The 21315-nt window shown below is 41.3% G+C and overlaps 1 protein-coding gene and 1 long non-coding RNA gene across 2 annotated transcripts in view; both read right to left on the minus strand.

Moving 5' to 3' along the window:
- Positions 1-2205: 2205 nt before the first annotated feature.
- LOC124263517 lies at positions 2206-4609 on the minus strand. The gene is made up of 2 exons (XR_006894863.1): positions 3176-4609; positions 2206-3079 (listed from the first exon to the last, which is right to left on the minus strand). It is a non-coding gene; the product is annotated as an uncharacterized LOC124263517 (long non-coding RNA).
- A 424-nt stretch (positions 4610-5033) lies between these two features.
- The window catches only part of LOC124263522 (transmembrane protein KIAA1109-like), a 116837-nt gene continuing 100555 nt past the window's right edge, over positions 5034-21315 (minus strand). The window contains 11 exon segments of the mRNA XM_046698183.1: positions 5034-7578; positions 8389-8533; positions 10054-10182; positions 10724-10886; positions 10889-10902; positions 12974-13174; positions 13851-14105; positions 17133-17350; positions 18085-18283; positions 18599-18756; positions 19455-19698. Coding sequence (XP_046554139.1) covers positions 7365-7578; positions 8389-8533; positions 10054-10182; positions 10724-10886; positions 10889-10902; positions 12974-13174; positions 13851-14105; positions 17133-17350; positions 18085-18283; positions 18599-18756; positions 19455-19698 — 1940 coding nt within the window. The 3' untranslated portion in view covers positions 5034-7364.

Below are 21315 nucleotides of genomic sequence, written 5' to 3' on the forward strand. Positions count from 1 at the left end.
TCTACTATTCTCCATGACGTATCATTCTAAGCAGCAAAACCTGTGATGGGTGGTCTTGTGATAAATACCGTGAAGATCTGTGTTAGAATTGATCTTCAGTAACCCATGCTTGTTGTAAAAGGCGACTAAATCGGGTGGTCAGACTCGCTGACTTGGTTGACACGTCATCACATCCCCATTGCGTAGATCGATGATGTTGATCACTGGATTGTCTGGTCCAGATTCGATTATTTACAGACCACCGCCATATAGCTTGAATATTGCTAAGTGCCGCGTAAAACTTAACTCACTCACTCACAAACTAAAAATCAAGTGGTGACATCAGTGGGGCAGTTGGTTCCTCCTCCATGGCAATGTATAGACCTCAGAGTTGACTGGCAACAACAACACAAGTGAGATATATACTATGCACATTTTATTCAGTGGAAAATCACATCAAGTAAATTCATTAGTTCTGCGCATTTCTATCTATCAATATGCCTGTGTTGCTGGACACTGTTTAACAATTTACATGATGGAAGCACAGGCAACATGAATAGTCTTAAGTTCTCAGGCTATTTCAAACCATTTTAACTACAGAAAAATATGGTATTTAACCACATCAAATTTTCAAAAGCATCAGAACAAATTATCAATCTGAAATTTACTAAACATTACCATTCATATGTATCTTTCAAAATGTGAAATGGAATCAACTTAAATTGTTATGATATGTCATATTCAATATATACAGTTCAAGAGACTGGCTATAGCTATATGAAAGAATGGGATTTTATTTAACTTCTTGTGAAGTGTATTTCCTTATTTGTCAGAACACAGTTACATATTTGTATACAGTGTAACTAAAACGTATTATTAAATAAAATAATAATAATTAAAAATAACACAGAGAATTAAATGAAAATACAAGAAAGTAAAATATATTATCACTGTTAGCTTCACATGAAGTAGTCCAGTGACTACATCTGAATCAGCTTACCTTCAACAGGACTGTCAGTCACAGATAAAACCAAATAAATATCTACAGAGTCATGCAAAAAGTATTCGGACAATTTCCATAGACTTACATGTTAATTTAGAGTAGCATGAATGATTTTCATGAATTCAATTTTCGTAAGATCCAAGTCAAATTTTGCACATTTGTGAGGAATCTTACCTACAATCAAATAATTTCTGTTTAATTTTCCGTTGCTTATTTATTGAATGGCAACAATTTAATCAACATATGTACAGTGGCATGAACTCCTTTAACATGGCGACCTATGGGATTGTGCATTGTGGAACCATACATAAGTTGATAAATGTGATGTCATTAGTTAAATAGTGGTCGGAAATTTGAACTGAAATTATGTGCGCAGAGCAGATATGATTTCAAATTTGCCTGTCAAATTTTACAAAGATCCATCCTAAACTCACTTCATGAAAATTATTTATGCTACACTGAAACAACAAGTGTATGGAAATGATGTCAAGTGTCCAAATACTTATTGCACGGGTCTGTAGCTGTGAAATTGTAGCTATATGGAAGTCTCTGCTTTTGGGATCTGACATATATGGGACTATTAAGCAGAGACATACTTGACTATGATTTCACAGCTAACAGATATCACATTAATTTTGTTCAAACACTTTGCCACAGTCATTACACTTGCCCACAAGTTAAAAAACAACTGCAATATACACAGTAACATGCCCTGCCTACTTTAGGCTGACTCCACCCTCTTAGTGTGATTATTGTGTATCACCACAATGACAATCTTGCAGCTATTAGCAGTGAGTCATAACTGGACTCTCAACACAGAAGCAATATTTACCTCAGTCACATCACAGCAACACAAAACTAATACTGAGAGTCTCCACAGACCATACAACTTTATACATGTGTACTGTCGTGGCAATATGCCACATAAAACATCTGCCATAGGTAAATATTGTGATTTCTCAAAACAAGTGCTATGGATGGATGGACACACTGGAACAGTGTGAATACTTAACCTATTATATACACTTAGAAGGTTATATTTGGGTATTATTAAGTGTAAACATATTACAACACTACAAATTGTTCATGATAATTAATTAATTATTAATTACAAGGCTACCCAACAAATTGCCCCGTATATAGGCACCTCTCCTTTGTGAAACAATCTACCTGCAATTCGCATCTGTGAGTGATGCACAGCAAAAAGACACAACATTTTAATGGATAACTTGTTCATTGTTTGCAATGACACTTCATGGCTGCTACTTCTCGCACCTACGATCAGGTGAATACTGAATAAGCACAGTGAGTTCATACACATACATATAAAGGTACTGATAGATAAAAGTAAGATCTAGTTGTTCCCTGTTCAGACTAAACCCCTGTAACATCTTGTACTGTACATATTCAATTGAATAGGACGATATTCATCACTGGATTGTCTGGTCCAGGCTCAATTATTTACAAACTGCCGCCAATAGCTGGAATATTGCTGAGAGCGGCATTAAACAAGCAACCAACCAACCAACCAACCAACCAACCAACTGTACATCTTCATCTTCTGTTGCCATGACAACAGCTGCTGACACTGCACTGAATGTCATATCATCACGTCTACTCCATAGCAATAATAAAGACATTTTACTCACTAACTACATGATAACTTGCAGGCTCTTTTGTATGCATCTATGTACAATTACTTATATTTATAATTACATATTATAAAATAAATATTAAGCATTAATTCTGCAATAGAATATTATACATATATGATGCACATTGCTTCTATCTCCATATCAATGTGTATAGACATTTAACAAATTCTGATGGTAGAGATGATCAAATTCAAAGTAAAATAAGTATACCGAGCTGACAACATTCCCAAATTACAATTAATATTTTGTTACAATATTTCAGCGGATTTGAATAATCGGCATCTGATTCTGAAACTACAATCCCCTCTAACTGGATAGATGTTACTCCATATTAAGACTTCATACCAGTCAATGAAGAAATGAAGAAGTAGAGAGTATAAGATTAATCATGACTCTCTTTACCAATGTCCTTACAAAAGTTGATCTTGTGATTCTATTTTTGCTGATTGGCTGACTGAGTTTGGTTTTACTCCGCTTTTAGCAATATTCCAGCAACATCACGGCAGGGGACACCAGAAATGGGCTTCACACATTGTACCCATGTTTGCTGATTGGAATATCATTTGTATAGAATTAAGGGGGGCACTCATGTTTTCTTATTCCAGCTGTGAATTTGCAACAAAAATAAAATCTTTGGGAAGTTGGCAACAATAAATAAACCATTCCTCATAAAGAAATCCAAATATATAATATGTAAATATATCTTACAGCAATTATAACTACAAAATGCAATAAGCTTAATTATTACATAAAAAATTTAATTCTCAAACTTTAGTATGAAAATCAAAGTGAAATGTACATGAATAGGTTCCAAGTTAGAAAAATATCATTTACTTGTACCAAAAAGTGAAGCTATAAGTAATATTAAAAAAAAGAACCAACCCAAAACAAAGAGCTTTGATGTTGTATTTCAACCCACTGGTTTTGTACTTGACACAGCTTAGAAAGAGCTAGAATGACAAATGTCTTGTGGAAGAGATGAGGAAATTTAATAATAAATTAGAATTATATACAATATCAACATTGAAAACAATCTTAATAACTAAAGAGAAAAATGTGAGAAATCTCAACAATATTGGTAAATCATATAAAAATGAAAACAATTACTTTTGCCAAGATAGTAGCTTGAGTAAATAATGCAGATGGCACTGAACATATTCCTGAGAGAGGCTATTAGATTATAGAGAGAATATTGTACTTTAACTTATTCAATTTATTATGACCATGACACCACCCCAACATTCCTTAAGTTATCTGATCACTGTACAGTGTGCGTTTCAGGCATGCAATCAGTCGGACTTGTATTTGAATTAAGTGATAAGGGCTTGATATGGTTTGATTTAAATTGCACCAGGGGCGTGTTGAATTGAAAACCTAGTTGCACTAGACAAAAACAGGTTGCACCCTTGTTAAATTCACCAAAGACAACATATGTGCATATTGATGTACCCACAGTTTCACTACAGCAAATAGCATTACCTGTTACACTCATGGAATTGTTGACATTGCAAGGTAAATCAAGCTTAGAGGTATGTGTTCAAAGGTTGATGTTGTGTGGACATGTAAGGGTTAAGCAAAGTTATGATCTGCACTTGGTGAATGTAGACATTAGTATCAGGTTGCAGTATTCAAGAACGGGATGCACTGGCACATTGCAATTCAAGCCCTGGGCATCAAATGATGCATCTAGCTGATGTAGGAATGTCTTGTATGCAGTCCCTTAGCTATGTATCTGATCCAACAGATTGTGTAGGTGACAGGATCAATCTGGCCGATATATGGATGTCCTCAATGTGTATGTAGTTGTGACCTAAATCATGTGAGTGAGTGAGTAAGTGAGAGAGTAAGTGAGAGTGGTTTTATCTTGCTTTTAACATATGTGAGGATTGGGTGAGTGAGTGAGTGGTTTTATCTTGCTTTTAACATATGTGAGGATTGGGTGAGTGAGTGAGTGAGTGGTTTTATCTTGCTTTTAACATGTGAGGAATGGGTGAGTGAGTGAGTTTAGTTTAGTTTTACACTGCACTCAGCAATGTTCCAGCTATATGGTGGTGGTCTGTAACTAATCAATCCAGTGATCAACAGCATGAGCATTGATCTAGGCAACTGGGATATGATGACATGTGTCAACAAATCAGAGAGCCTGACCACCCCATCCCATTAGTCGCCTCTTACGGCAAGCATGGGTTACTGAAGATCAGTTCCCTGCCTGGTGCTCGGCATTATTAGGTAAAACAAGGACTGGTGGGCTCGGAGTCAATATAATGTGTCTGTGTGGGGTATTCATGCTTAACTGCGGCATGGTATTTCAGTGAGCTAGCGCTATAAAACCAGTTAAGTCTTGGCTAGTACAAGCAGCCACACATACACACGCAAGCACGTCGTATGAACGAAATATTCTCAAGTACGATGTTAAACCCCATTTCACCTCACCTCACTGAAGATCAATTCTAACCCGGATCTTCATGGGTCTGAGGAATGGCACCCATGTGACAAGAAAACACCTTCTCCACTCTGCCTCACCTCTGTTAATGCCTTAATGTTTTTGTGACTATGTCAGTGTCAATGTAAACATATCCTAAGTATGAATTCACAATGCCTTTTAGAAATGGTCAAATGTAGCACATGTTAAATATTTGGCATTATAACTTTCTCAGTAAAGTATAGATTCCAGTACTATCCTAATGTCGTGTCCTATCTGCATACATGTTTCTTCTCAGCTGCTTTTATAAAACAAAAATTAGTAATAGTGTTATACAACTGTAGCAAACTAGAGTCAACGAACATCCACAAAACACATGGAATTTCGCAGAAAACATTCCGTCGTCAAAACTGACAAAAGGGATTTAGTCAGAATACAGTTATCCTCAAGCTGTGGTGAATCTTCACGTCTTTTTTCACTCTCAAATAATGCTGACTCAACATGATGGAATGTAACAATGATGGAACCAATGCAGCACTATTAAAACACTTATTCATGACATGGTCATGTACATACTAACTACTTCACACAACACCTGGACACACCTGTCAGGCCTGGGCCCCGTTTCTCAAAGCTATCGTAGCACGACTGTCGTAAGTGTACGTTACAGTATTGGAGGTACGACAGTCGTAGAGCTACGATAGCTTTGTAAAACAAAGCCCTGACTGAGGAATACATTCAAGTTTCAACATGTACAAGTTGTTGGATTATATATCATCATCACACTCGTGAGCCGACATCAATGAGATTTCACCTCCTTAGATTTGTGAGCATTTGGTTTTGCGTTAATGCTAGTATATTGCTTGTTGACAGACCAATTATCACAGGATCAATACTGATATGTTGTCATTACATTCTGCAAAAGAGGGTCCTGTTTCACAAAGCAATTGTAGCACTTCCACTGTCATTGGTATGATTAACCATGGAAAATACAACTGTAGCTATGTATGTTAAACTGCAGGTTAAATACATGCTAAACTATGGGAGATATGACAACTGCAGTGCAATAACTGCCATAAGTCTACTATAAACTATGAAAGAATATAACAATTGTAGCTCCATGAATGTTTTAAGTCAGTGTTGAACTCTGGAAGATAAAACAGTACATTTTGTCTACACACAAGAAATGAATTGAACATATACATATAAGCTTTTCATCTCAAGTTCAACTTCACCTCACGATCAGCATCATATCATTTTGTCTATGGCTACAAGTAGGCCCATGTTCTCACCTTCAGTACTGTCAGGCTGATAAGTGCCATGTATATTGTTTCAATATGCGTAGTGGCATCGACGAACACTAAAATCTATACCCAAACTTCCATGTCTCTACCACTGTTGTTTGTCTGTCAGTGGAGACTGTTAACTGAAGTACACTCTGGTTGTTTGAAGTTGTCCTCTGGCTCAAGCAGTTTGATAACCAAACCATGTATTCCCACTCAATTAAGGATTATGGTGTAATATTCTTCAAATCTAGATGCCAGTTGGAGTTTATTGAAGTTTCTCAACAGAAGCTGTGGTGTCAGGGCTAAATCAAGGTCATACTCCACTTTTAGTGTGTGTGGCGTGCACTAACAGTGAGAAACAACACAAGCTCACCATCAGCACATATCCAAAGAGCCTTGCTAAGGCCATGATTAAGGCCATCAGGGTCCAGGGATCCCACCCTCTCTAGCCATTACTCTGAATCATCACTATGTGCTGATCTTACAGATCCTGGAGAGTCAACACAAGGCTATTGGCCAGCATTGATGGGATCAAACACTCCACTCCAACCTAGACCATCCACAATCTTCTGGTCTTATACATAAAGACCCTTGAGAGACACCAACAGGCTGTAATCATGAACAAGATACTCTGCTCTTCTCTCAGTCCACATCATCCACAGCATCCCGATCCAGCTGATCCTTGAGAACCACCACAAGGCTATTGACCAGCATCAACAGAACACTACGCTCCTCTCTCAGTCTACATTGTCAACAACCCTGTGGTACTGCTGATCCTTGAGAACCACCACAAGGCTATTGACCAGCATCAACAGGACACTACACTCCTCTCTCAGTCTACATTATCATCAACATTCCGCTCCTGCTGATTCTAACAACCACCACAAGGCTTTAATTAGCATCAACAGAACCTTATGCTCCACTCTCAATCAATATCAACCACAAGATCCCGATCCTGCTGATCATTGAGAGCCACCACAAGGCTTTAATCAGCATCAACAGGACCTTCTGCTCCACTCTCAATCAACATCATCCGCAAGATCCCGATCCTGCTGATCCTTGAGAGCCACCACAAGGCTGTTGACCAACATGGACAGGATCTTGTCAAGAGGGTCCATCACTCCTCTCTGCATCCATTTGGGGATGGTCACCCTGGCGTGAGAGAAGCCCAGCTTCTGCAGCACGAAGTCCACACCCACTGGGTCGATCTGCTTGCTGGCCCAGTGTAGCAGTCTAAAAACACAAATAACAGTAAATGTTTTCAGGTTTTTGTTTTGTAATCATATCTGTAGTATTTATTGATAAGGCAGACCAATGTTTTTTTTGTCTGATATTTGGATATGCTTGCCTTTCATTTACGAATGTAAATTTGTTTTCATTGTGTTTGATGAAAAATAATCTATTATGATAACAATTATTCAGAACATGTGTGATGTTTTCGTTATAATTCAAATTATTATATCTGAAGTTATATGTTAATGCATTTAAGCTTAAAAAAGGAATTTTAATCCTTCACATCTAGAGATATTATTCTTGCCGGAACAATATATTTGTAGAAAATCAAATTGAAATTACTATCCATTTTTCTAAATATTTGTAAGGAAAATTATTCAAATATAATCTTATAACAATAGCAGTACATCTGACACAGATATAAAGATAAGAAACTGCAACACAACAGAACCCACCGATATCCAACTACCAAATACAGAAACATTCTCACTGAGATATGATGTATGCAGTACTCGAGATGTGGTAAGAGATCAGTAAGTGAGTCAGTCAGTAAGTTAAGATTTATGCCACACTCAGCAATATTCCAGCTACTAGTATATAATGGTGGTCTGTAAATAATTGAGTCTGGACCAGACAATCCAGTGATCATGAGCATCTATCTACGCGATTGAGATACGACGACTTGTGTCAACCAAGTCAGCGACCCTTACCACCCAATCCTGTTAGTCACCTCTTACGACAAGCATGGGTTACTGAAGATCAATTCTAACCTGGATCTTCAAGAGTGAAGAGTTTGTGAGATCTGCTTACCGAACTGTTGGTTCAAGCTGCCACGTCTTGCAGTGGAAGTCTCGGTAGTCTTGCTTCAAGGCTTCTGTTGGGTCTGTCAACTTCTTCTTATCCTGGTCTGTGGCCTTGGCTACCTTAGCTGCCTGACCATAGGATGACCGGGCACCTTTGACAGGCAAGTGGAAAAACTTGGTCATAACACACTCCAAAGAACTCGTTGAATTTTGTTCATTATGTCTGAAATTTGCCTGCCATTTGGGATTCTCAAACTATTCCTAATCATGTAATATGTAATATTTCTGAATACACTTTCTGAAGTACAGGTTCCGTATATTTTGAGTTAAGTCCCATCCTAGACTCGAACTCACACTCCCAGACTGAGGCATGTAACTGCCAGCACCCACTCAACCACTGAATTATCCACAAAATGGATGTATGACAGCTGGTAGTCTACACCGCGTAGTTGTCAGTTACCACTCCTGAAGCTATAGATACACAAAGCCTTTTACAAAGTGGTCAGATGTAACAGTTGTTATGGGGGTTCATACTTTCTAATGAAAGTACAAATTGTAACAAGCATTGTCACTAAGGTGACATAATCCCCCCGCACAAAATATGAAATCAAACTTAAAAAGTAATGTAAGTGAAGGTCGTAATTTAAGATGAAGTTAAATGTCAACAAAAACATGACCAGTCAACCTCTCTTGATATCTTGTTCTGTAGTTGTTCAAACGCACAAATATTTTCAAGACTGACTTTGACCTTGACATGAATGACTTAGTGTATGAAATATGCAAAAATAGTAATAATAGCTTATTGAAAAACATTCAAGGGAAATCTTGAAAGTCCATGGAGAAAATCCAGTGAACGGTTCTTGAGATATCTCGCTGACAATCTTAACATGCAGTTTAACATGCTGAAATCTTCAAAGTGTCCCTTTGACCTTGACAATTATGTGAAGGTCACCAAAATTGACTTGACCTTGCACCTTCCCTAGATGAATCTTGGTGTCAAATATGAAGAAAGTCCAGTGAATGGTTCTTGAGATATCTCACTGACAATCTTAACATGCTGGTTAACATGCTGAAATCTTCAAAGTGTCGCCGTGACCTTGAAAATTCAGTGAAGGTCACCAAAATCGACTGGGCCCTGTGCCTTCCCTGGATGAAGCTTGATGTTAAATATGAAAAAAATCTAGTGAACGGTTCTTGAGGTATCTCGCTGACAAGCTTAACATGCAGCTTAACATGCTGAAATCTTCAAAGTGTCACTGTGACCTAGAAAATTCAGTGAAGGTCACCAAAAGCAACTGCGCCCTGCGCCTTCCCTAGGTAAAGCTTGGTGTTGAATATGAAGAAAATCCAGTGAACGGTTCTTGAGATAGCACGCTGCAAGGGTAAAACGTTAAAGTCTCCTTGTGACCTTGAAATGAAGGTCAAGGTCACCAAACCTGACTGGGACCTTTCTTATACTGTCATGAACCTAGGTACCAAATATGAAAAGAATCTAGTCAACAGTTCTTAAGATATTCCAATTCGTACGTACGTACGGACGGAGCCTAATACTATATCCCCCGCTTTGCTCTTAATGTGCGGCGGGGGATAATTAAAGAGCAAGTGTGCGTGCTTGAGTGTAAATGACCAAGCCCAACAGCTAGTTTGCAAGTAGGGAACTGACTGTACCAACCTTTGTCCTTTTCCTTGATGTAGGAGGATACAAGGTCGTGGAGGAAGAGGATGACCTCTGCATCCATGGCAACGAAGATGTGGTCATAGAACTCCGTCACAAAGCTGCTTTCAACCACTGGCTGGGGATCTGCAATGTTGCAACAAACACTGCACACATCTGGGTCATCACTGACAAGGTGTTACTTAACTTGGCAGCAACGAATATTTTGTCATCAAATGTGGGTAAATATATACTGACTAACTGACTGAGTTTTGGTTTTACGCCGCTTTTAGCGATATTCCAGCAACATCACGGCGGGGGACACCAGAAATGGGCTTCACACATTGTACCCATGTGGGGATTCGAACCCGGGTCCTCGGCGTGACGGGATAAATATACAATGAAGCAGACTATATAATTGACACCACACTTTCTATTCATTGCTCATCTCATACTGGAATGGCTATGTCCTTCCATATATTTGGTGCAGAAAAGCAGCAGTAAGTTCTTCCACACTGAGACTAAAGAGGATGGAGGGCTGACAAGCACTGAAACATATCAGCTGAACATTTTAGAGTCTTGTAATTAACATGATACAAATGACTAGTTTACAGATTAAACAAAATCGGCTTTTATTCGGAGGAAGATAGTCCCCCAATGCCCTCTATAACCTAATCCCTGTATTCACCATCGTTCTGGGGCTCGTGTTCTCCCTGGTAGTGGAATGTCTTGAGGTTCATGTACAGGGAGGGGAAGGCGAAGATCTTCTCAGACTCATGGTTGTAGGCCTGGGGCTTGCGGGACTTGCGGTGCTCAGTCGGACTCTCACAGTGTTCATGGCGGACACTCGGGGGAAGGAATCCAGGTCTGTAAAGATAAACCAGTGAGTCGGGTGTAATGCTACTTCCCTGCTGTATTTCATTCAATTCAAGGACTGAGGGAATGAGTAGGTTTCACACTGCTTAGAGGATACTTGACATGTCGCATGGAGTGAGTGAGTGAACATGGTTTTAACTCTTTCCATACGACGTAAATTTTTCACAGATGCACATATATCCTAAGGACGTGATATCATGTCCAGGCATCTACAACCCTTGCATACGACCAGATTTTTCCATCCGTAGCCTCTGAATTCGATGGACGAGATATTACGTCCGTTTTTTTACAATGTTTCCATACGAGGGACGTGATAACTCGTCTACTTATACTAAACATATTTCACTGTTTTCTAGCCGTGTATCCTCGTCCTTCGAATGCAATTTCGTGTACTTTGTGACAGTGCATTATTTAGGATTTACTTGATTATCTCCCCTGGTCAAAACCACATGCTATATGATCTTGACATTCGGTGACCACAGCGTTAAATGGCTGGTTGTGGAAAATCATATAGGACTGCAAGCCAAGTTCTATCTGCCATTTGTGATGATGCGAGTAACTGGTACGACGTTTGACGTTTGATTGTTAGCAATGTTCTTTGACTGTTGACTGCTCTTATAACTGTAACCACAGGTAACACTTGTTTCATTTGTTCTTTGGATGTCATGACCCTATAATCCTAAGTGATGACCTAAATCTACTAAATTGTGGGGGGCGGTGGGGTAGCCTTGTGGCTAAAGCGTTGGCTCGTCACGCCAAAGACCCGGGTTCGATTCCGAAAATGGGTACAATGTGTGAAGCCTATTTCTGGTGTTCCCCGCCGTGATATTGCTGGAATATTGCTAAAAGTGGCGTAAAACCACACTCACTCACTCACTCACGCAATTGTGGTTGTTCTTCCACCATAGTGTAGTCACAGGATTGAAAAAAACTGTCATAATTATCACACTGCTGTGTAAGTTCAATTATGTTTCTCCTTTTAGAAAAAACTGCATTTCCAATGTTTCTGGGCTGAAGATGACCTAATATTTTCTCTTTTAGTCTGGAATATTTTAATTAAAGTGAATAAAGATGTTTTGAAAAAAATCAGTTCATATGGAGTTACATGTTATGTTCCTCTTGAATGGTCCATGTCAACCGTTGCAACAATGGAGACGTGATATCACGTCCCTCGTATGTAAGTATCATGTTGCTAAAAATAGTCTCGTATTGAAGGGTTGTGACCCCTCAGACTTGATATCTCGTCCTTCGAATGAAAGATTGAGTGAGTGAGTTTAGTTTTACGCCGCACTCAGCAATATCCCAGCTATATGGAGGCGGTCTGTAAATAATCGAGTCTGAACCAGACAATCCAGTGATCAACAGCATGAGCATCGATCTGCGCAATTGGGAACCGATGACATGTGTCAACCAAGTCAGCAAAACTGACCCCCCGATCCCGTTAGTCGCCTCTTACGACAAGCATAGTCGCCTTTTATGGCAAGCACATGGGTTGCTGAAGACCTATTCTACAACGGATCTTCACAGGTCTCGAATGGAAAGAGTTAACACTGGTTTGAACAGCATTCTAGTTATATCACAGCATGGCAGCTCAAGGTGGGAGGAAAGTTGAAATGGGTATGTTGCAAGAAACATCACTAAGTATCAAATTAGGGGTGCCTATTCTCATAATATAATACAATATATTTCTAAATCAGGACAAACTGGGACATGTTTCTGGCATGCCAAGGGATGTAACTCTGCAGAGCAACTTCTGAAGAAAGAAGTGTGAGTGAGTGAGTTTAGTTTTATGCCACACTCGGCGGTCTGTGAATAATCGAGTCTGGACCAGACAATCCAATCATGAACAGCATGAGCATCGATCAACACAATTGGGATACATTAACATGTGTCAACCATGCCCTGTTAGTTGCCTCTTACGACAAGCCTTGGTTACTGAAGATCATTTCTAACCCGGATTTTCACTAGTCTGAAGGAAGAAGTACTTCTTCTTGTACTTCACAGAAAGTTTTTTTGTACTTCATAGAAGGTTTGAAGTATCTTATACTTCAGTTGCTTGTACCTTTCATGTCGGAGGAGGAGAAAGCATAGTTAAACCACTCCTGAACACTGGTGAACTGCTGAGGAACATAGTGACCTCGCGACACTTTGCAGATGGTGGCCATGTGGGGGGCGGAGCTGTTAGGGGGCTGCTGGCTGGACATGCCTCCCTTGGTCGACTTCTGACCGATGATGAAGGTGAGATCCTGGACCACATGGGTACCTGCAGGTAACAGAGCGAGTGAGGGGATTGGGTTTAACAGCATAAACCAAGAAGCCAATTCTAAGACATGAACCATTTTGATGAAATCCATGAGCACATTTGGACAAACACGAATGGAGGTTGAAGAGGTTTGAGTATTCTGGGAATTGGAGGCATGAGGTTTAGTTTAGTTTTTTTAGGTCTCACATGGTTTAAAGGCTTGGCATGTGCCCTATGTGTGATGCTATTCAAATGGATAAATGTGAGTCAAATGTTTGATAAGTTTTAGTGTGTGATTTCACTAAAAGGTGTGGTGTTGCATAAAAGAAAGCAATGTGGCGTGAAAGTGTGAAGTTTAACTGCATACCGTTCAAAAGTGTGATGTGTTCTTGAAGTATTGTGGCAAATAAAGACGTGATATGATGTTGTGTTTATGTAGTTTTGAAACACAATGTTGTTGGGTTTGAGGAGTCTTGAAAAGGTTCACAGCTTGGTAGAGATTCAGGGATAATGGCATGATGTCAACATTGATAACTCCAGTAGGTGTTTAGATCTTAAAACACTTTTCCAATCATGCTTTCCAGCAGTAGTACTAAAAAGAGTATGCATTATTTCTTCAATCAAATCTAAAACTGAGCCATATGTCAACATCATAATGAAAGTTTGAGCGTGACACCTAATGGAGATTCCTTCCTACCTCTGTCAGGTGTATTTTGCGCCTCTGTGGAGAAATAGATGTACGGTTCTCGGATGTTGAAGATGGCCCAGGATTTGGATCTGAAGTTGATGCCATGGAATGATGCGAGGGACAGGTTCTCCCCCTGGAGCGTGACGGTGCCCCCCAGGATCATCCCCTCACTTGGCAGTATCTGTGGCAGCATGCGGAAGTTACACCCGACCAGCTGCTCCAGTGCCCCCTGCCAGTGTCGGTGGTGCCGCAACTCAGATAACACTGTAACAAGTTACATGAATAGTCGTGATTATGACGATTTTAGCAATATCATGGCGAAGGCCAGAAAAAGTGGTCTTCACGCATCGTACCCATCTTGAGAACTGAACTAGGGTCCTGATCCAAGAAACAGTCATAGTGCTACTACATTTATACAAACCTGTAGAGGTTATGAATTCTTTGAAGAGAGTCCTCCTTGGGGTACGTACATATAAGCACTAAAATGTCCATTTTAAAAACCTACGACAGTTGTAACTGGGGCCCCCTACCGGAAAGAACAGGTAACTCTAGCCGACAACCTCGCCTCTCACTTTTCATGCTGAACGTAATCAGACAGAATGAGGGGAGGCGGGTGGCCGTACCCCAAGGAGGACTTTCTTCAAAGAATTCATAACCTCTACAGGTTTGTATCATTCTTTTTCAGAAGTCCTCCTTGGGGTACATATAAGCATAAAACAGACTCCCAAAGACAATAAAACAGGGAGTGGTATTCTGTCTGACACATTGATCCAATCGAAGTAACGATCTACAATCTTACGGAAATAGAGAATTACACTTACCTAGTCACATGACAGCCCATTTCAATCAAGGCGGACTGCGTGGCTAGGGCGAGGACCCGGGATGTCAAGCATATATGCCCATTGGCCTATCGGTGACACACCCACCGTGATAAACTCCACCTCCCAACCTGATAGGTGGAAGTGAGTGAATACAGGGGACTCGCCAAAACAAACTACTGTCCATAGTACACCGCTAGCCAAGCGTGGAAAAATGGCACCAAGTGTACATCCTCAACAAGGCTCAATTGGCTTGAGAGGTGCTACTCTGCCCACTGTGGATAAACCGTTTGGCCAAACCGAGCACGCTCACGCAAGTGTTTATCCCTCTGTTTCCACACCAGCTTGTATAACAGGCCCATCTAGCCTCATACTGTACGTTAGTCAAATCCCTCCGCGAAGCCAGAATTGTGTCTGCAACTGGTGCAGGAATTCTGCACGCTTGGAGGCGGCTCCCGGACAGTGGCCAAGCCACCCACTGGATCCTGGGATCTGGGTGTGGCTGGCCGTTCTGGGATAGAAGGTCCGGACGCATTGGTAAAAGTACAGGTGGCTGTACGAGGCGACCGGAAGTATTACTGGAAACCAGCGCTGAGACGACCACAGAGGTGCAAGAAGCACAAGTAGTCGCGTTGGTTGGGTGACTAGCTGCGATAGGACCCTGGAGATCAGGGCTATCTGTGGGAAAGCCCACAGAACCCTGTCCGTCCTATCGAACAAAACACCGGAGTCTGGTTTGTCACCTCAGAGGCAAACAGATCCACCTTGAACGACCCGAACAACTGGGAGATAATCCCGAATATCTCCCGGTTAAGTAACCACTCGTGAGGGGCCAGGATACGACGTGAGAGCGCATTTACACGTACGTTGTCCTCCCCCGGGAGATAAACGGGCATAACCCGTATGTTGAACTGATCGCACCACAGTAGAAACTGCCACGCCTCCTGAAGGAGTGACGGAGACACCGTACCGCCCTGCTTCAGGATGTAGGACATCGCCGTTTGATTGTCCATTTCTAGACGAACCACATGGCTCTTGCCGCAGGGACGGGCCAAGCGAGAAGTTACCTTCCCCCGACGTCTCCTGCCCCTCGTCCTCATCCATGGCTTCCTCCTCATCCATGGCTTCCTCCTCCTTCCTCCGCCCGCTCCTCCAGGAGTGAACTCTCAATATCAAGCGTCACCTCCGAAATCACGGAAGTCGGTTCTACAGACATAGCCAACGGAGCAAAAAGAGCCGAGGAGCCTGGCTCGACCGACCCTAGGCTCGAGGCTGAACCTAGTCGCTGAGCACCGAGGGAAGTGCCTGCCGAAGCAGGATTCCCCTGAACACTGGAGGGCACTGAGGCGATCGGCAACACCGATGCTCGAGTACCCCCAGCTTGGGTGCTGGTTGCCAACGGTACGGGACACGAAGGACCAGCGCCGGTGAGTTGGACTGTACTGGAGCCGAGGCTCGGGTCAGACACAACTGCACCGGCAGAAAGGCCAATACCAGAGCCGAGGCTCGGAGCAAGCACTCCCCCAGAGGCAGAACCCGTCCCTGAGCCTAAGCCCGAGGTAGGGGTACCTTCGACAGACGACCCCGGATCGCCACTAACCCCCGAACGGATACCGATCTCCTGCCGTAGACCGGGACATCGCGTCCAAGATCAGTGAACTAACCGAAGTCATCTGTTGCTGCAAGATTGAAGATAATTCTGTTAATCTTAAGGGTGCAGAAGCAGAATCAGATTGTGCTGAAGTTCTTGCCTGCCACATGGCTGGAAAATGGGACCCGACTGGCAAAGTTACAACAATCATGAATGAAAAATTCAACCTATAAATTCCATCTAGCGCCCATGCGAAAGAAAAGGAACCATACATACAGAAGGTGACCCTTTTCCACTCATTTCCATAGGAATAAGTACAAAAACTTCGATGAACAAACCACGCACGTCTATCTCAGGGAACGACAGCATGAAAAGTTAGGTGCGAGGTTGTGGGCTAGAGTTACCTGCTCTAGCCGTTAGGGGGCCCCTCGGGGGTCCTGTAGGGGTGGTCTCACAAGACAAAAACGTGTTTTTGTTTTGTAAATATTTTTATTAAAATATAGTTACAACTGTTGTAGGTTTTTAAAATGGACATTTTAGTGCATATATGTACCCCAAGGAGGACTTCTTCTGAAAAAGAATCATAAGTAATATTCCGGCAATATCATGGCAGTGAACAGCAGAAGTGGCCTTCACACATTGTACCCATCTTGAGAACAGAACTAGGGTCCCAATCCATAAAACTTTCGTAGTTCTAGGACATTTATAAGCCTGTGATAAACTACAAAGTTACAACAGGTGGATCGGGACCCTTGGCCTTAAGTGTGAAAGGTAAACACTTAGTCAACCAATATTGAATAAACATTGACTCAAGACTCTTGCCATTATACCCATCTAACATCCCCTACACACAACGTCCTCAGTTTTTGGTCTCAAGCTTACACTCACTATCTTCTGACAACTTCCTCTGCGATGTTGTCCGGTTCCGTGATGGGATGGGCCCGAATGCCGATAGGACTCGCTTACTGCTGGTCAGCTGCTGTGTGAAGAACTCGTCAAGCTTGGCCACCAGCTTAATGAGGTCAGGAGTTGTAGACCTCGAGATCATCAGATGGAACTGGTCCCAGTGCAGATCACCATTCACAAACAAGTAGGCCGATCTGGCAAAATATGTCATATGTATGCAGGGTTTTACTTCGACTCATAAATAAGGGGTCCCAAGGACCCCCAATTATTAGTTTTAGGGGTCCTAGCACGCAATATGAGGGTCCTGTGAAGTAACGGTGTAGAGAACTGTATGTTTTGATAATTTCTTTAGAGCCTGGAATGAATCCTTGATCATATGGACTGGTGGATGAAATGAAGCATTGTCGGTACAGTGAATAATACTGAGCGTCCCTCAGGACACGGTGAACATGTGAACAATTCTCTACATTTGTGCGTTGCGTAAAAACATACATATATAACTTCATATATTATTGTTTAAATTAGCATGCCTGACTACCCGACCCATTAATCGCCTCTTGCGACAAGCATGGGTTACTGAAGATCAATTCTTACCTGGATCATCATGGGTCTGGTAATAGAGTGAATGGGGCTAGTATTGTATTATTGTACTGTTGCCACTGTTTATATTTTTATCTAAAGTTATTGATTGTCTGGTCCATACTTGATTATTTACAAACCGCCGTCATATAGCTGGAATTTGCTGACTGCGGCTTTAAACAACAATGCAACCAATCATTCTATCCACTGAGTGAACAAAAAGATGAAATTGCCAAGAAACCCTTTGCCACAGAATCACATGCAATCTACTTCAAAATACATATTTTTTATATGCTTTTAATATGGTGATGCAGGTATGTACCACTTCTCTGGACCTATAAAGACTGACCTCTTGGTGGCGAGCGGTGTGTCGTTCTGTGTTTCGGACTCTACGTGCCACTCGTCACGCAGCAGCAAGTCCAGGCGGCTAAGCCTTGTCATCAGGACACTGCTGCCCATGTAGTCCACACGACCCTCGATGGCCTCCAGGGTCAGACCTGCTCGATGGTCCGGGTCCTTGCCCAGCTCCGGGTCCTCCGTTACATGGACTGGAGGTCAGTAAAACGTGTATTCATTTACAGCGGTAACATTGCTGTGAAGATATATTTTATAGAGGCTTGCACAGCTGCTGAATTGTTGAATTAACTCCCTTTGTTAATGGTTATGTTACTAAAGATTGTGCTTCTGATCAGTTTTAGAAAATAGATGTTCATAGCTCTCTTAAAACCCAGCCATAATCAATATATTTTACAATGCATACTCTACTGTATAGAAAGAATAGTTTGATAGTGTTGGAGCACAACTAGATGCTTTTTGCTAATATGATTAATGCAGTGTTACTGTGAAATGTGTCCATTACTCACAGAAAGTCTGCAGACCCTGTAGGTCGATGGCGCCACCTACAACACCTCCACGGGACTCAAAGGACGATCCTCCCAACCCTCCAGTTATCTTGAGGTTCTTGTGTCCACTGCTGTCTATAGATAGTCGGCCATGACTCTTCAGCTCCCTTGTGCTCCATCTGCACAGCAGACACGCAATTAACGCAGAAGATACGAGAGTTGACACGGAAGTTAAAACAAGAATGACTTTAGAAGACACTCAGCTCCCTAGTGCTCAATAGGCACAGCAGACACAAGAGTGAACACAGAGGGAGTGAGTGAGTTCGGTTTTACACCGCTTTTAGCAATATTCCAGCAATATCACGGACACCAGAAATGGGCTTCATACATGTGGTGCATCGAACCCAGGTCTTTGATGTGACGAGTGAACGCTCTAACCACTAGGCTACCGCACTGCCCTGAGTAAACACAGAAGTACGAGAGTTAACACATAAGTTAAAACAATAGTGGCATGAGAAGACACTCCAAGTTCCACCTCTGCATTCAAACCACACACCTCTTACCAAGGCCCACCTCCATATAACAGACATGAGGTGAGTTGAGGTGAGTTAAGGTGAGTTGAGGTGAGGTGAGGTGAGGTGAGGTGAGGTGAAAAGAGGGTAACTGATGATTAACATTATTTTCAAGATCACGTGACTTGTGAGTAGATTTTTTTTTACAGAAAACACATTAGTGTAAAAATAATTGCATCATAACTATTACCCAAAACATTCCAGTTTTATCCATGACTGAACTGTTTGTACTCTATTGGTCAATCTGCCCAAAGAAAATTGAGTCCAGTATTCCCCTTCACCAATTTGTTAACGGGATGACTTACAGGGTATTTCCCATGACATTGCTCATGTTGACGTCCACATCGAGCCTGGACAGGTTGACAGCAAACAACACAAGGGTCTCCCACTTGCTGGATCGGCTGGTTGGTGCAGGTGGCGCTGATGACGACCGATGGCGACCTGTCTCCGGGGAGGAGTAGGCTCGAGACTTGCGTCCTCCCGAAGCCCCCAGCCTGGGAGTGACATTACTACCTCCTCCCTCTGTTGGAGATTGAGGGACTGATGACCCTAGACACAACAAGCAGGGTATGGTGGATGTTAGTAAGTCTTTCAGTGAGACGTACTGTGAACACAGTGACACCCCCTGAGTTACTGGTGTACCAGATTAGTTTCTTGCTGAACACACCACTCAGGCATATTTCAGCCATATGAAGCTGTCCTGCAAATAATCTGGTCTATTAAACCACTGATTGATATTAGCAGTAATCATCACCTCGACTATAGTCTGTTTGCGGTGAAAACGTACCGATGAATTTCACTTTAAACTAAAAAGTAAATCAAATAAAGTGAAATTAAGATTGCGAATCCTCATAATTTTACCTTGCCATTTGAAAATTTAAATCTCAGAGTTTTATTCAACTTGGGAACAAACGATCATAGTTTCAAATCGGTATTATTGGTTTGTATTACAAGGGGGTATGCACATAAAATGGAACACCGAGATCAAGTAGGGTTGGTCTAAGTTAACGCTCATCACGTACCACACGTGCATTTGTTTCACTGTTCCAACTACTGCGCTTACCCCCTTGTAATACAAACCAATATAAGTGATTTGAAACTATGATCGTTTGTTAAACAACTTTTTTCCTAAGTTGAATAAAAATCTAAGATTTAAATGTTCAATTGGCAAGGTAGAATTAATTTCACTTTATTCGATTTACCCCTGTACATTTTCGTTTAAAGTGCAATTCACCGGTACATTTTCACTGCAAACAGACTATAGGATATACTGACACTCTTTAAACCAAAGTCAGCAAGTCTGACCCCAGTGAGTATCTCTTATGACAAGCATACAGTATTTGGGACCAATATTGATTGGGAATTCTCTATAGTACCAGGTGAAATGTCAAACCTTGGTGTCCAAATAATTATGCAAAAATGAAGTATAGATTTATCAATGTATAACAATGTGTCACTGTATTCGCAATAGAATATTAAGTAAGTATTAAATCGTGAGTGTCAAATCAACAAGCACTCAAAAAAAATCATGCGAACATGAACTTCAATTGAAAACTGGAGAAGTTTTTAGGGATAAAAGACTAAGGATAAATACTTTGAAAATTGAAAGAGTGTACACATTTCAAAAACATTTAAAGTCAAACTATACTAAAATACATGAAGACGATAAAGATAAAGAAAACAATAAAGAATACAAAGTATATTTTGTATCAACAAGACGACAGTCAGACGTGATGGGTAATGTGATATAGAACATGGTGGCGGACAGCATGCTACCTGGGATGTGGATGTTGTTTCCACACTGTTTCAACACAGAACTAAACAACTGGATGTCACCCTAGTTGGGACATGGATGTGGTTTCCACACAGGGCTGAAAAGCTGGATGTTACCCTACTTGGGACATACAGTTCAACTTTAGCAAACAGTATCATCTGTTTACAATATACGGAGCAATAATAGAGATATGGATACACACCTTGATGACTTAGTAACATGTACAAAATCTTACCCTGCTGTTAATAAATTCCTGGCACTTCTGCCAGTAACTCCACACACCAGTATATAATACATCCATGAGGCTTCCTGTACCTTGAATCCACCTCATCATAATTCCAGCATTTTGAACTAAACCTTATTTTAAGATTTACTGACGGCAAGTAAGTCAA

This window comes from Haliotis rubra, unplaced genomic scaffold (genome assembly GCF_003918875.1).
Source record: "Haliotis rubra isolate DU_JTF1 unplaced genomic scaffold, ASM391887v1 Scf888, whole genome shotgun sequence".
Classification (NCBI taxonomy): Eukaryota; Metazoa; Mollusca; class Gastropoda; order Lepetellida; family Haliotidae; genus Haliotis; species Haliotis rubra.